This window comes from Scyliorhinus canicula, chromosome 17 (assembly GCF_902713615.1).
Source record: "Scyliorhinus canicula chromosome 17, sScyCan1.1, whole genome shotgun sequence".
NCBI classification, from domain to species: domain Eukaryota; kingdom Metazoa; phylum Chordata; class Chondrichthyes; order Carcharhiniformes; family Scyliorhinidae; genus Scyliorhinus; species Scyliorhinus canicula.
The window spans coordinates 54,849,660-54,867,044 of NC_052162.1; the positions used below are offsets into that span (position 1 = coordinate 54,849,660).

A 17,385-nucleotide genomic window follows, 5' to 3' on the forward strand; every position below is an offset into this window, starting at 1 on the left:
AACGAAAATTATGGCTCTAAAGTACAGCTAATACTCAGGACAACCGGGTTTCATCCCAGGAAAGGAAGTACCTGAGAGAACTTTGCAGATAAGAACATAAGAACTAGGAGCAGGAGTAGGCCATCTGGCCCCTCGAGCCTGCTCCGCCATTCAATTAGATCATGGCTGATCTTTTGTGGACTCAGCTCCACTTTCCGGCCCGAACACCATAACCCTTAATCCCTTTATTCTTCAAAAAACTATCTATCTTTACCTTAAAAACATGTAATGAAGGAGCCTCAACTGCTTCACTGGGCAAGGAATTCCATAGATTCACAACCCTTTGGGTGAAGAAGTTCCTCCTAAACTCAGTCCTAAATCTACTTCCCCTTATTTTGAGGCTATGCCCCCTAGTTCTGCTGTCACCCGCCAGTGGAAACAACCTGCCCGCATCTATCCTATCTATTCCCTTCATAATTTTAAATGTTTCTATAAGATCCCCCCTCATCCTTCTAAATTCCAACGAGTACAGTCCCAGTCTACTCAACCTCTCCTCGTAATCCAACCCCTTCAGCTCTGGGATTAACCTAGTGAATCTCCTCTGCACACCCTCCAGTGCCAGTACGTCCTTTCTCAAGTAAGGAGACCAAAACTGAACACAATACTCCAGGTGTGGCCGCACTAACACCTTATACAATTGCAACATAACCTCCCTAGTCTTAAACTCCATCCCTCTAGCAATGAAGGACAAAATTCCATTTGCCTTCTTAATCACCTGTTGCACTTGTAAACCAACCTTCTGTGACTCATGCACTAGCACACCCAAGTCTCTCTAAACAGCGGCATGCTTTAATATTTTATCGTTTAAATAATAATCCCGTTTGCTGTTATTCCTACCAAAATGGATAACCTCACATTTGTCAACATTGTATTCCATCTGCCAGACCCGAGCCCATTCACTTAACCTATCCAAATCCCTCTGCAGACTTCCAGTATCCTCTGCACTTTTCGCTTTACCACTCATCTTAGTGTCATCTGCAAACTTGGACACATTGCCCTTGGTCCCCAACTCCAAATCATCAATGTAAATTGTGAACAATTGTGGGCCCAACACGGATCCCTGAGGGACACCACTAGCTACTGATTGCCAACCAGAGAAACACACATTTATCCCAACTCTTTGCTTTCTATTAATTAACCAATCCTCGATCCATGCTAATACTTTACCCTTAATGCCATGCATCTTTATCTTATGCAGCAACCTTTTGTGTGGCACCTTGTCAAAGGCTTTCTGGAAATCCAGATATACCACATCCATCGGCTCCCCGTTATCTACTGCACTGGTAATGTCCTCAAAAAATTCCACTAAATTAGTTAGGCATGACCTGCCTTTAACTAACCCATGCTGCGTCTGCCCAATGGGACAATTTCTATCCAGATGCCTCGCAATTTCTTCCTTGATGATAGATTCCAGCATCTTCCCTATTACCGAAGTTAAACTCACTGGCCTATAATTTCCTGCTTTCTGCCTACCTCCTTTTTTAAAAGATGTCCCAATGCTATTTTCAAACGATCTCTCGATTCAGGAATAGTTCCTTGGAATGCAAAGTTGCCCATGTCACTGCTATTGAAGAACGGTGGCAGAGGGAAATGAGAGGATTACAGACTAATTAGTCTAACAATTGTTGTTTGGAAGTTACTAGTCAATAATTGAGGATAGAATGTCTGAACATTTTGAAAAAGTTCAGCTGGCCAGGGAGACCAGCATAGATTTGTAAAATGTGGGTTATGCCTGACAAACCTGATTAGAATTTTCAAAGAGATAAATAAAGTAATGGATAGGGGAATTTTATGGATGTTATTTATGTAGATGTCCAGAAGACCTTTAATTAATGTAAATCGCAACATATAGGTTGACCCAGTGTAAAAGACAGTTCCATTTTACTGGCCCCCAAAAAATGTGTTTTGCATATTCTGGGCATTTAAGGCAACCTCCCCTTTCAGCCATCACAAAGTATACTCGTATTAGTAGTCAGCCTCAACGTTCGCCTCAAAAATGTGTGTTTGACTTATAACTGGGCACAAGGGACCAAACTGACAATATGGGCTGCATTTGAGAGATGTGTGTGAGTATAAGGCACTCTCATACAGAGCAGATTCCATACGGTGAATGGTGAAGCAAAATGAATCTTCCAACAAGAAGGAGGAACCTTCCCTGAAAAGGTTGCTCAAGTCCCAGTGTATCATGCACCAGGGACCAGCCGCGCAGCCTGAGAGAAGCATATCAGAATAGTTTCTTGAAAATCATCATTGTCACCAGAAATATAATGCGTCTATAAGCTCTCCAGTGGGTCAAATCAAACCCTGACTCCAGCCAAAATTTCAAAGTAACGGCTATTTGGTGTAGCCACTTTTTGGATGTCTAGTGTTGCAGCAGAAGACCAAGAACATTCAGAAATTACTGAAAGCTGGGCAGCACGGTGGCGCAGTGGTTAGCACTGCTGACTCACGGCGCCGAGGTCCCAGGTTCGATCCCGGCTGTCCGTGTGGAGTTTGCATATTCTCCCCATTTTTGCGTGAATTTCGCCCCCACAACCCAAAGATGTGCAGGTTAGGTGAATTGGCCATGGTAAATTGCCCCTTATTTGGGAAAAAAATAATTGGGTACTCTAACTTTATTTAAAAAAATTAAAATTACTGAAAGATCTTGATGCCAAAATGGCTAATTTCCAGTGATTCACCATCAGATAGGAGCAACATGGAGAAAACGCCCATGAGTTTTGATATTCCCAGCAACTGAACTGTGGCGAGGAAAGGTTTCAAAATGGTCTTTGTGAAAACCACAGGATAGAAGACCAGATTCACGATGATACTAAACTGCCTGGCCAACAGAAAGCCTAAATTATTTTCAAACATAAAACCATACCAAAAATCAGGTTCCCTGTGGGAGTTATGCATGTCTATGATAACGATTGGATAAATTAGGATGGAATGATGTTATGGATCATGTGCGGAATAGGCGTCCCGGTGGTCTATGTGAAGAATGCAGCGTATTAATGTGGGAAATGTTCAGATCCCATAAAACCGATGAGATCAAGAGGCTTCTACCAGAAATAACACCCATGTTGCAGTTACACCAGGAAGCTTAACATTTACAGTTCAACCTTTGAAAGTGTGACTCAACAAGTCATTCAAGGATCATGTTCACGCTGAATGGAATAGGAGATGGTTGACAGTAAAAAACACCTTCCCAAAGAATGGGAATATGTACATTGCCCTGCTTAATGGTTTGTGTGGTTTCAGCATCCTATTGTGGGATGCTTATTAGCTCACAAACAGACTTCAGATTTAATTGGGTATTCTGCATTTTTTGAATAATCGATAGAGAGGAAGATGATTTGTTATGGAGGGATGATTTTGAAACTGATGGCACTAGATCTGATCCAGAGTGGGATTGTTATGATGATACCATAGCCAAACTGACTCAGAAAGAATTGAATTAACACTCTCATGAATGCCAAAGGCAATGAATCTGACCTATTTCAAAACACTTTCTTTGTGATTAAAGGTATCTTTGTACACTTTAATTTATTGAATAAACCATGTTGCATTAATTTAATATGACTTAACTTGCCCCCAATCTCTCTCTCAAATAAATAAAAGGATAAAAGAGTCTTTGTTTCAGATGGTTGTCTTTCAGCACACCTTCCTTCAAATTAGGCTTTCAAGTTGAGGTTTCTGTTTCCAGTCCGTAATGGTTTTCACTATAGATTCATTCATCAGGTTCTCTGTAGGGTCAGAAATACAGCAGCTCACAACATTTCTGGAGAGAGAGAAATGGGGAGAGCAGGCATTCCCAGCTCCTTCTTCCTTGAGAGTCCAGGACCCAACTCTGCTTTCCTTAGGCCTCTGGATTCCACTCGGGTACGACCCAGTCATCACCTGTAACTAGGAAGAATACAACCTTTTGGCCAATTGATTGGCCACCAGCCAGCCAATCAAACTGTGTCCCACCCCATCTCTTGGGTGCCACAAAGTCTGATTTCTACTGCTCAAAAACTAGCACCATATACTATGTTGTAATTTTTTGAATTCCTCATTCTCTCTGCTGTTTGACTTAAAGATGCGTGTCCATTAAGCATCAGGGATCAAAATGGCGGGGCTTCCGGTTGCGGCTATGACTAGCTAAGCCGCACATTTGGAAGCTCCTGCAACAAAGGTGTTTTTGGGCCAATTGGAGGGCCCCAACGGCGCTGAAAAAACGAATCCCGGTGGGGGAAGGTCCCCTGAGGAGAACTAGACCGATTTTATGGTCGGTACCCGGAGTGGAGCGGCAAGAAAAACGGCAGCAGCTCCCCAAAAAAAGCGGGGGAAGAAAATCAAAATGGCGGCCGGCGGTGTATCGGAGGAGTGGAAGAAATGGGCGGAGGAGCAGCAGGCCGTTCTCCTCCGTTTTTTCACGGAGATGAAAGTGGAACTCTTAGAGTCCATGAACGCGACGGCCACCAGGTTGGTGGGAGCCCAGGCGATCCAAGAGGCGTCGATTAAAGATCTGCAGCAGGAGATGACCGCGAGGGAGGAGGAGGCCACAGTCATCGGGGCAAAGGTGGAGGTGCACGAGGCACTCCACATGAAGTGGCAGAGCCGCTTCGAGGAGCTGGACACTCGGATGAGGAGGAAAAATTTGAGGATCCTGGGCCTGGAAGAAGGCCTGGAGGGGTCGGATCTCCCGGGATATGTGGCGGAGATGTTGAGCTCCCTGATGGGGGAAGGGGCCGGTCCGGCGCCCCTGGAATTGGAAGAGGCATACCGGGTCATGGCCAGGAGGCCTAGGGCAAACGAGCCCCCGAGGGCGGTGCTGGTGCGGTTCCAGCGGCTAAGTGATCGAGAGAAAGTCCTGAGGTGGGCTAAAAGGGAGAAAAGCAGCAAGTGGCAGAACTCGACGGTAAGGGTGTACCAGGACTGGAGTGCGGAGGTGGCAAAGCGGCGGGCCCGGTACAACCGGACAAAGGCGGTGCTACACGCGAAAAAGATCAAATTTGGAATGCTGCAACCGGCGCGCTTGTGGGTCACCTACAAGGACCAACATCATTATTTCGAGTCCCCAGAGGAGGCCTGGACCTTTGTACAAGAGGAAAAGTTGGACACGAACTAAAACCTGGGAGCACCGGCGGTCGTAGCCGCCGGGGGACTCTTGATTGAGCAAGTGGCCCTTTTCTTTTTCAGGCCAGGTCGGAACTGGGTAACAGTTTCGTGGAGTGTTTGGGGTGTTTTTTCTCGAACGGTTGACTTTTCTGAATATTTTGAAGGTTTCGAGTTGTTGGGTGTTTCTGTATATTTGTACTGTTGAAATCTCTATTGTGGGTCGTTGGCTTCTTATGGGGTGTTTTTTCCCGTTTCCAATTTCCCTTAGTTATTTACCCCTCTTACCCTTTTTCTTTGGGTGCTTGGGGGGGTTTTTTGTTCTTTTTTTCTTTTCGGGTTATGGTTATCTGCGGTTATTTATACTGTTTGATGGAGGGTGATGGGTGGGCACACTGTTAGTTGATAGTTAGTTAATTATTTTGTTATTTAAGTATGTAGTTAAGTATTTATGTATTTAGTTGCCATTGGGTATTTGTATTTATATCGTTAATTTGGGGAGATGGGACGGGGGGGAGCGGGTTGATTATGCGGGTCTTTCTCGGGGGTTTTAAGGGGATCTTTCACGGGCGCAGATGGGGTGAACCGGGAGGAGTCGGAAGGTGGCAGGAGCAGCCGGGTCAGCGGAGACCAGCTGACTCTCGGGAGTACGATGTGGGGTACATCGCGGCTAGGAGGGGTCCTAGCCAGGGGGGGGGAAAGGGGGGGGGGGGGGGGCTGGGGGGGGACACCGGGTTGCTGCTGGAAAGACCAGGGACGAGAAGGGGAGAGCCGGGGGGGTAGGGGGGGGGGGGGGGCCATCGCTATGGGAAGCGGGTCAGAAAAGAAGGGATGACCCGGGGCGAGCAAGGGACAAGACATGGCTAATCGACAGGGAGTAGGGACGGGTCGCTCTGCGACCCGATTGATCACGTGGAAAGTAAGGGGGCTGAATGGGCCGGTCAAAAGATCAAGGGTCTTCTCACACCTGAAGGGACTGAAGGCTGATGTAGCAATGCTGCAGGAGACTCATTTGAGGGTAGCAGATCAGGTCCGCCTGAGAAGGGGGTGGGTGGGACAGGTGTTCCACTCAGGCTTGGATATCAAGAACCGGGGGGTGGCGATTTTGGTGGGAAAGAGGGTGTTGTTTGTGGCGGCAGAGGTGGTGGCAGACAAGGAGGGCAGGTACGTGATGGTGAGGGGTAGGCTGCAGGGAGAGAATGTGGTACTGGTAAATGTGTATGCCCCGAACTGGGACGACGCGGGTTTTATGAGGCGCCTGCTGGGCCTCATCCCGGGACTGGAGGCAGGGGGCCTGATCATGGGAGGGGACTTTAATACGGTGTTAGACCCTGGGCTGGATAGATCGAGTTCCAGGACGAATAGGAGGCCGGCAGAGGTGTTAAGGGGGTTCATGGAGCAGATGGGAGGGGTAGACCCATGGAGATTTGGTAGGCCTAGGGCGAGGGAGTATTCTTTTTTCTCCCACGTCCACAGAGTGTACTCTAGGATCGATTTTTTCGTATTGAACAGGGGGCTGATACCGAGAGTGCAGGACACGGAGTACTCGGCCATTGCGATATCGGACCATGCACCACATTGGGTGGACGTGGACATGGGGGAGGCGCGGGACCAACGCCCGTTGTGGCGCCTGGATGTAGGGCTGTTGGCGGACGAAGAGGTGTGCAGAAGGGTGAGAACGGGCATTGAGAACTATCTGGGTACGAATGACACAGGTGAGGTGCAGGTGGGGACGGTCTGGGAGGCCTTGAAAGCAGTGATTAGAGGAGAGCTGATCTCCATAAGGGCACACAGAGAGAGGAAGGAGAGGCAGGAAAGGGAGAGGCTGGTGGGGGAGCTCCTAGAAGTAGATAGGAAATATGCGGCGGCGCCAGAGGAGGGGCTATTAAGGGAGCGGCGTAGCTTGCAGGCCAAGTTCGACCTACTGACCACTAGGAAGGCGGAAATGCAGTGGAGAAGGGCGCAGGGTGTGGCGTATGAGTACGGGGAAAAGGCGAGCAGCATGCTGGCACACCAGCTTCGTAAGCGAGATGCAGCCAGAGAGATTGGGGGAGTGAGAGAGAGGGGTGGGGACGTAGTGCAGAAGGGGCAAGAGGTGAATAGGGTCTTTAGGGACTTCTATAGGGAATTGTATAGGTCTGAACCGCCGAAGAGGAGAGGGGGAATGAAGAACTTTCTCGACAAATTGGGGTTCCCAAAGGTACAGGAGGAGCTGGTGGAAGGGTTGGGGGCGCCGATAGAGCTGCAGGAGATAATTAAAGGGATAGGCCAGATGCAGGCGGGGAAGGCGCCGGGGCCGGATGGGTTCCCGGTGGAGTTTTACAGGAAATTTGTGGACTTGGTGGGTCCAGTGCTGGTGCGAGCCTTCAATGAGGCGCGCGAGGGGGGGGTACTGCCCCCAACAATGTCGCAGGCCCTGATCTCCTTGATTTTGAAGCGGGACAAGGACCCGGTCCAGTGCGGGTCCTACAGGCCCATCTCCCTCCTGAATGTTGACGCCAAGCTGTTAGCAAAGGTCCTGGCAACCAGGATAGAGGACTGTGTGCCAGGGGTAGTCCATGAAGACCAGACGGGGTTCGTGAAGGGACGCCAACTTAACACAAATGTCCGGAGATTGTTAAATGTGATTATGATGCCAGCAGTGGAAGGGGAGGCGGAGATAGTGGTAGCGCTGGACGCGGAGAAGGCATTTGACAGGGTGGAGTGGGAATACTTGTGGGAGACGTTGGAAAGGTTTGGGTTTGGGGAGGGATTTATCAAGTGGGTAAAACTGCTCTATTCAGCTCCGACGGCAAGTGTGGTAACAAACGGGAGGAGGTCAGAATATTTTGGGCTCCATCGAGGTACTAGGCAGGGATGTCCCCTATCTCCCTTACTCTTTGCATTAGCGATTGAGCCGTTGGCGATGGCACTGAGGGGTTCAGGGGGGTGGAGAGGACTGACAAGGGGAGGGGAGGAACATCGGGTCTCGCTCTATGCGGATGATTTGTTGTTGTATGTGGCAGACCCGGAGGGGGGAATGCCGGAGGTAATGGGGATACTAGCGGAGTTCGGGGACTTTTCGGGATATAAATTAAATCTGGGGAAAAGTGAGGTCTTTGTAATAAACCCAGGAGACCAAGGGGAGGGAATTGGGAGGCTCCCCTTCAAAAGAGCAGTTAAAAGTTTTAGGTATTTGGGGGTGCAGGTGGCAAAGAACTGGGGGACCCTCCACAAGTTGAACTTTTCCAGACTGGTGGAACAGATGGAGGAGTTTAAGAGGTGGGACATGGTGCCGCTGTCGCTGGCAGGGAGGGTGCAGTCAGTTAAAATGACGGTCCTCCCGAGGTTCTTGTTTTTGTTCCAGTGTCTGCCCATCTTCCTCCCCAGGGCCTTTTTCAAGAAGGTAACGAGTAGTATCATGGGGTATGTGTGGGCACATGGCACCCCGAGAGTTAGAAGGGTCTTTTTGGAGCGGAGTAGGGATAGTGGAGGGCTGGCGTTACCCAACCTTTCAGGATATTACTGGGCGGCAAATACATCGATGGTACGAAAGTGGATGATGGAAGGGGAGGGGGCAGCCTGGAAGCGCATGGAGAGGGCGTCCTGCGGCAACATAAGCTTAGGGGCACTGGTAACGGCACCATGGCCGCTCCCTCCCACGAGGTATACCACGAGCCCGGTGGTGGCGGCCACCCTCAAGATCTGGGGGCAGTGGAGGCGACACAGGGGGGAAGTGGGAGGTCTGATAGGGGCACCACTAAGAGGGAACCACAGATTTGCGCCGGGAAAGACAGGAGGGGGATTCCAGAGCTGGCAGAGGGGGGGTATTAGACAACTGAGGGACCTGTTTATAGAGGGGAGGTTTGCGAGCCTGGGAGAGCTGGAGGAGAAATTTGGGCTCCCCCCGGGGAACACGTTCAGGTACCTCCAAGTGAAGGCATTTGCCAGACGACAGGTAGCGGGGTTCCCCGCGCTCCCCGACAGGGGGGTGAGTGATAGGGTGCTATCAGGGGTCTGGGTCGGGGAGGGGAAGATCTCGGACATCTATAAGATTATGCAGGAGGTGGAGGAGGTACCAGTAGAGGAGCTGAAAGATAAGTGGGAGTTAGAGCTGGGGGAACAGATAGAGGACGGGACATGGGCAGACGCCCTGGAGAGGGTCAACTCGTCGTCGTCATGTGCGAGACTAAGTCTCATTCAATTTAAGGTACTGCATAGAGCCCACATGACGGGGACAAGGATGAGTCGGTTTTTCGGGGGTGAAGACAGGTGTATTAGATGTTCGGGAAGCCCTGCGAATCATGCACATATGTTTTGGGCATGTCCGGCACTGGAGGAGTTCTGGAAGGGGGTGGCAGGGACGGTGTCGAGAGTGGTGGGGTCCAGGGTCAAGCCAGGATGGGGACTTGCGATCTTCGGGGTTGGGGTGGAACCGGGGGTACAGGAGGCGAGGGAGGCTGGAATATTAGCCTTTGCGTCCTTGGTGGCTCGGAGGAGGATCCTGATTCAGTGGAGGGACGAAAGGCCTCCGAGTGTTAACACCTGGTTAAACGACATGGCAAACTTCATCCAATTGGAAAGGATCAAATTCGCCCTGAGAGGGTCGGTGCAGGGGTTTTCCAGGCGATGGCAACCCTTCCTAGACCTCTTGGATCAGAGATAGAGACTGAGGCCGTGACAGCAGCAACCCGGGAGGGGAGGGGAGGGCGGAAGGGAGGGGGGAGGAGGGGGGGGGACAAAGACGAAGGAAGTACGGTAGCGGTGGTGGCACGGGCAAGGCCTGCCCGAGGACGCTGCTAGAAATGATAAGTTGGTCTGACTGTCGGTTCGCCGGCGGGGGGGGGGGGGTGGGGGGGACGCGCGGGTGGGGGGGGGGAGACTTTTTTTTCTTTTTCTTGTTAAGTAGGGGGGTTTGACTTTGTTTTGGTATAATTTAAATGTGAATGTAGGGGGGGTTAAAATGTTTGTATTTTGAAAAATTCAATAAAAATTATTTTTTAAAAAAAAGGGATCAAAATGGCATAAAATAAAGAAAGGGGAAATAAGGGAATAAACAGGAAAAATCCTTACATTCTGTAGGGGTTCATGTATGTAGATCATTAAAATGTCATAGGCAGGTACAAAAAATAATCAAATAGATTAATGGAATGCTGGCCTTTATACCTAGAGGCCTAGAATACAAGGGGTCAGAAGTCATGTAATAGCTGAACAAAGCCCTGGTTAGACTGCAATTTAGGGCACCACCACAGAAAAGATACTTAGAACTTTGAAGGGTGTGAAGTGTAGATTTACCAGATCAATACCTGGACTCCCATGAGTTAAATTATGCGGAAGGATTTCTAAAACTAGGGTTATGTTCCCTCGAATTTTGAAAATTGTGAAGTGATTTGATTGCATTTTTCATGACATTAAAGGGAACTGATTGGATAGATAGAAATTATTTCCACGATTAGGAAATCTGGGAATAGGGAATGCAGCCAAAAATTAGAGCCCTGCTTTTCAGTAATAAAGTTAAGAAACATGCAAAGGCTGTTGAGAAGTTTGGAACTTCCCTCTACAAACTACAGTTGATACTGACTCAAAATCTGAGGTTGATAGATTTCTGTTGACAAAAGATGATACGGGATATAAGGCAAAGGTGGGTATATGGAGTTGGATCACAGATCAGCATTCATCTCACTGAATGGCAGAACATGCTCAAGGGGCTATTGTTGCTCGTTATGCTTTCCCTTAATTTGCTCTGTTTTAATTACCTTTGCTCAAGAGTCGCCAGGTAGCTTTCTGATACCACCACAGGGTTCAAAGCCAAGTACTGATCAATGATTCAATACACCAGTTAGTAAGTTTGAAATCAATACACATTTATTATACACACAGTCAATTATTACTCATGCATAAACTCTACTCGCTAAACTACAACTACTACTAAAAGCCTATACTTAGCTTCGGGTGGCCCACCCGGTCAGAGGAACAATGGCCGTTGTCCGGTTCTGATACTGCTGGCTTCGAACTGGTACGGAATAGTAGCTAGGAGCGCCTATCTCGTAGCATGCGTTGACCTTAGACTTACTTGGCTGGTGCAGCTGCTAGGCAGGTCTCTCCTCGCTGAGAGCCAAGGCCGAGAGAGAGCCAAGAGAGCGAACTGAACTTGGGGACTCTTATAGTCCCCAGGGGTTTTGCGCCCTTCTGGGCGGACCCTGGACTTGGTCCCAATTAATTGGACCATGTCCCAATCATTCCTATTGATTTTCTCCAATACCGGAGTTGTTCCCTGATCGTTGGGCGGGCACTATGTGGCCGTTGGCCTGCCTTTGTTTTAGCTCCCACTGGTGTCGGGGAGTCTGTCCTGGTCTCGATTGTTTCAATGTTTCCTTTTTGTCTCCGGAGATAGGTCATTAATATGTTAATGGCTATTGGTTTCAGTTCTGTCTGGGTTCTGCAAATCTTAATACACAGGAAACCTTGCACCTGCTTGTTTTCCCTAGTGCTGTCCAATTTTCCCTGCACTCTTTGCAGGCATCCATTTTGGAATCGGGATGTGGCCACCCCAGGTGGCTACACTATGGTCCCACAATTTTGTTCCCACGTTTTTCTAATCCTTTCTACCCCTATCATTTGCTTTCTGCTCTCCTGTTATCTGTCAATTTGGCTACATTCCTTTTAATTCAATGTGAAATCATCTTTTCTATAAGCCTCTTACTGACCGCATCTTGAAAATTGATTAAAAAACACATCTACTGCATTTCCTTTATCCTGCCTAATGCCTAGCGATTGGTCAGGCACAACCCTGATCAACTCGTGTTTCTCCATCTTCTAGATTCTAGTCATTTGCCAACAGTGAAGTAAAGCCAACGGGTTTATGATTTCCTGTGTACCCATATCTTTTCAGAAGATGGTCATCATTTTTACCACTCACACAATATTACTTTCCACAATCTTTTAAAACATTATGTTCCATTAGGAATATGTGCAGAAAAATGGTAGATGCAATTGAATTTAGAAAGCAGGAAAAATAATGAATTTTGATGTTAAAAATGCCTTTTATTTTATACTTCCTTATTATACAATTTGATTTAAGTCGAGAAGGGGGTCATGGGGTATGGAGAGACACTGGTCATGAAAAGACAAATAAATAAAGCCTAATAATCACTGGTTTTGACAATATAAAAATAAGGAGGTGATGTTATGTTCGACCTCAGTTGGAGTATTTTCTGCAATTTTGGTAACCTCATTTGCAACCTCCCGGTCCTCTGACATAATTTTTGTATTGTTTCTCTATTCCTTCTGCAGAATCCCAAGGGGCCTCTGAGGTTAATCTCCAGGGCCTGATGGTTTTTCCATTATTTTGTTTAATTAAATATTTCCAATTGCCGACCTGTATCTGTTGCTTTTAATCTTGCCCTTTTTATTTCAATATGCCTTATTCAATCAAATATATTTGCCTTGCAAAATTTTTTGAAGCCTGGAAAGGCTAATTAACGTATGGGAGAAGGTAAAAGGATTCAGGGCGCAATTTACCCAAAACATTTCTAAGTGTGGGAGCAAGCGGGAGCTGCCGCAAGCTTCCCGACACTCGGACAGGCGAGGCCATCACTCCTATAAAACGTTAATTGGTCCACTTAAGTAGGCCCAAATGATGGTCCCGCCAGCTGATTCGTCGGGACCGCACTCCACAGCCCCCTGCTAACAATGGAGAGCAGTATTTTAACCATTCCTACACAGCCAACCTCACACACCGTACAGCCATGCCTCATGATTCGTGGATGCCGACCTGTGCAGATTATTGAAGGTGGTCGAGGCCAGACAGGACGCCCTGTACCCCGTGGGTCTCTGAGAGTCCGCCACAGGGCAGCTAATGCCGCCAGGGAGGAAGTGCCAGCAGCTGACAGCTCAGGGAACACCTTGGGCAGCAGCCTTCTCTGCTGTCTCGCCACCTGGCCTGCCAGTAGCTCCATGAGGGCAGCTTTCATGAGGTCCAAGATATCGTCCATATCATTTAATATCTGTAAGATATTGGAGAGGGTGTGAGACTGAAAACCAGTGGTGTTTTCCACCCCAGGACCTTCCAGTCCCCCTCATCTCATCACATCCCTTGCCATCTGACATGCCCTGCCTACACAACCCCCAGCCACAGCAGTGGGCCTTGGTCACTGGATCCCAGACACCCGCACGTAACTTTACCTGGACCGGGCGCTGGTCCCGTCCGATGCATGCACCCACCCACAAAAATGACCCTGGTGCTGGAGCCAAGGCCCTGGGTGTTTGGATGTTAGCTACTGCATCCCTGGTGTTGCCTCCCGCAATGTTGAGGTACAGTGTCCAGGCATCACGGTCTGAATAGGATGCTAAGCAATAACTCCCACATGCTACACGGCACCTACCCACGGGGATCCACTTGGGAGCTGTGAAGTGCTCACTTAACTACGATTGCCAATTCCGTATTAACAATAGCCTTCAGCCACGTGGCCAGAGGCCTCTCTGGTCAGTGGGAGTTATGGGTGGTTGGTGAGGCAAGCAGGCTGGGGTTGCCGCCGGAATGGGACCACACGATCCAGGAGTTGGCATGGCGGACCTGCGGGTGCTGAGACTCTTTTTTCCTCTCCCCCCCCCCCCCCCCCCCCCCCCCACCCTCCCCACCAAGTCCAGCCGAGAACATGGGCGATCATCTCCCCTCCCACCCTCTGCAACGCCTCACCCTGACCAAGGCTGGCCCCCTGTGCCCCAGCCTCTTTGCCTGTGAGTGAAGATGTCTACTCACCTCGGATCCTCAGTGTAGCCATTCCATCAGCTTCACGTTTTTTAAAAAGTGTACTAATCGGCTCCCACTTGCTGGGAGGCTTGGATCATGGGAGAGGCGTCAGATAGTGGGTCGCTCCTATTAATTGTATGGATATTGGACTTAAGTGGTGATTATTGGTTTCTCACCACGCTACAACGGGATCCAGATATTGCCAATGGGAGTAGGCTAGTTAGATCACAAACGGATTGGTGCCGGCACAGTTCTCTATTTTGGTGCCTCAGGCGATTTAGCGGTCTCGTCGCACTCTCGCTTAAGCTCAATTAACGGCCATTAAATCACGCCAATAGCTAAAGTTTTCAACAACCCTTTGATCTACACCTCCAGCTGCCTGGGAAAAGCGGGCACCATACCGGCTTACTCACTTTTCCAACTTCTTCCATCGGGCAGGAGATACAGAAGTCTGAGAACACGCACGAACAGACTCAAAACAGCTTCTTCCCCACCGTCACCAGACTCCTAAATGACCCTCTTATTGACTGACCTCATTAACACTACACCCTGTATGCTTCATCCGATGCCAATGCTTATGTGGTTACATTGTACATCTTGTGTTGCCCTATTATGTATTTTCTCGTATTTTCTTGAATTTTGTTTAATTCCCTTTTCTTCCCATGTACTGAATGATCTGTTGAGCTGCTTGCAGAAAAATACTTTTCACTGTACCTTGGTACATGTGACAATAAACAAATCCAATCCAATCCAATGACTATTTAAAGTAATCATGCACACTATCTTTTGTCTAGGTGCCATTGCTGGTTTGATCGATATGGCTTCTCACTGGATGACAGATCTGAAGGAAGGAGTCTGTTTGGTGGGGTTCTGGTACAACCATGAACATTGTTGCTGGACATCCAATGAAACCACTTTTGAACAGCGAGATAAATGCCCACAATGGAAGTCTTGGTCGGAACTATTTCTCGACCAGTCAGAAGTAATTAGATATCTTTTGTTTTCTTGATTTTTGGTTGTCCTTGACCTTCTGCGTGCCCAAATGTTGCTTCACTTACCCAATAAATTTGGGCATGTTGTACTTGTTTTTGAAATCTCATAAAAATACCTTCCCTAACCAGTGTCCACAGAATTCCTTCGAGGCCTTTTGAGAAATGTTTTGGTTTTGATGATTACCTCCTGCAGAGTAGTGGTTTTGGAGCCAAAGTTCTGAAAGCTCAGGGAATGTTTATGATATGGAAAATGAATAGAAAAAGAGAAATTGGCATATATTCCCTGGGGTTCCACCAAATTGGCCCTGGGCTGATATTAAATATTTCTGAAGCTTACACTTTTGTAAATAGTATAATGATTCTGAAGCATCATTAGAAGAAGCTTAAATCAGGGAACATTAAAACATGCCACCCTCAGCATTGCTTTTGTCTGCTCTAGAGTTCTGTTTTGGGCTGCAGTAGAATGCTTAAATTGGAGCTTGATGTGAAGGAGTTTTGAGGGTTAGTTTAATTTAAAGGTTAATTTCTATCTCAAATCTAGTCTTTTCTTTAATTTAAGTAAAACATGCTATGAAGTGAGATTGGAGAAGTGACTGTTCTCCTTGGAGAGAAGAAGGCTAAGAAGATTTTGATGAAGATGTGCAAAATCATGAGGTGGCTGTTGGGGGGATAGTGGTGGGCTCCCCGTTATGGGGTGGTCTGGTGTGGGGATGGGCTGAATCTGCATTGTGTGCAGGATTTGGGAGGCACCTACTTTAAATACTTACCCCTTGTCCCACCGCGTCAGGGCCACTCTGGGAAATACTTGTACCAATCTACACCCGTGTGAATCCTGGTCCAGAGGGCCGGAGAATCACAGAGGAGTGGAGAATATGGTTCCCAGCCCGTTAATATGATGCAGATGGGTCATTTTGACCCATTTACATCCTTCCGCTGACACGGGGCGTGAACCTCGATGCTACCACCAGCGGGGGATGGGAGCATTCTAAGGGTTCTGGTCCCGTTTTTCCCCCAATGCTGGATTCTCCACTGCATCGGGAACTGCACTACCAATGGTGAGTGGTGGAGAATCCAGCCCATTATATATTTTCCCTCATGTTTTATGTCTAACCTAATTAAGGTTTGAATGTAAATCTTTAATGATTATTCTTTAATGATGACCTATCTCCCTCACATGTGTGAAATATATTCTAATATTTATGTTGTGTTGACTGTTCTAGGGAGCTGGTGCATATATATTGAATTATTTCATATACGTTAGCTGGGCCCTGGTGTTTGCTTTCCTGGCTGTGTCTTTGGTGCGAGTATTTGCACCGTATGCCTGTGGATCTGGAATTCCAGAGGTAATCCTGAAAAGTTTACTTTTGGGGAAAATATGATTTCTTCCGCAACTGGTGCAAGTTTACAACTAATCAATGTATTTAGAATTTTCTGTTGTTTGTCGCTCCCTAGTGATTCCACACTTTTAACCAAAAGACAGCGATCTCAGGATTTAAATTAGCAACTGTTTATTGTTTTTTTATTGATTTTACAAACAAATTTCAGGGAATTTTGGAAGTATTTTTGACCTCATATAATAACTGAAAATTTGGAAAAATTACTTTAGTGCAAGAAGAGCATTAACACTAATGCTTGATAGCCTATGAAATGTATTCTCTTGACTCCCAGATGCCAGGCATCATTGACATAGCATGCAGCATCACCACAAAAATAAAACAAATTTCTGAAATGAGGCAACAAAACCTATCCTGAGTGCACTAGCTGACATGTGTCTTCCATCCTTTGAAATATCCTTTACTTTTGGCCTGCCAACTCTGTGCCATTGTCTGAGCAGGTGGCTGCAAGTGTCAGATCAAATGATTGGTCCTCTTCAGCAGTGCTGTGCAGTTGCATCCTCTCTCTCTCTTTGAGCTTTGAAAGTTGAGAAGGGCAATTTGACAGGAACGGTCTCATCCTCGATGCCAGATGCTCCAGGCCCCATTGCATCACGATGCAGTAAATCACCTCCATTGGCTTATGGGATACGAGCAACCTTGTCCCCCACCAGCTCCTGCTCTAATCCCTTCAATTGTGTTCCATCTTGTTCTGCAAGAGAAAGACAGAATGGCAGTGTTTAAATGATATGCCTGCCATAGGGCAGCACGGTAGCATAGTGGTTAGCACAGCTGCTTCACAACTTTAAGATCCCAGGTTCGATTCCCGGCTTGGGTCACTGTATGTGTGGAGTCTGCACGTTCTCCCCGTGTCCACGTGGGTTTCCTCCAGGAGGCCCGGTTTCCTCCCATAGTCCAAAGATGTACAGGTTAGGGGGATTGGTTATGCTAAATTGTCCTTAGTGTTCAAAAAGGTCGGGTGGGGTTGTGGACTTGATAGGGTACTCTTTCCAAGGCCTGGTGCAGACTCAATGGGCCGAATGGCCTCATTCAGCACTGTAAATTCTATATGATTCTATAGCTGAGGGTCTAATTTGCCAACTTTGGGAAACATGCATATGCAAAAATGGTGCAGGTGCAGTTGCTCAGGTTGTAAACAAAAATCCTA

The 17,385-nt window shown here is 47.7% G+C and overlaps 1 protein-coding gene across 8 annotated transcripts in view; it reads left to right on the forward strand.

The window, feature by feature from the left end:
• clcn5b (chloride channel, voltage-sensitive 5b) overlaps positions 1 to 17,385 on the forward strand; it is a 116,483-nt gene that overhangs the window by 75,450 nt on the left and 23,648 nt on the right. For 7 of the 8 annotated variants that reach the window (XM_038775583.1, XM_038775582.1, XM_038775580.1 and 4 more), the window contains 2 exons: positions 14,647 to 14,834; positions 16,065 to 16,187. In XM_038775583.1, coding sequence (XP_038631511.1) covers positions 14,647 to 14,834; positions 16,065 to 16,187 — 311 coding nt within the window. The remainder of the gene's footprint in view (positions 1 to 14,646; positions 14,835 to 16,064; positions 16,188 to 17,385) is intronic. The other variant, XM_038775586.1, reaches the window with a different exon arrangement.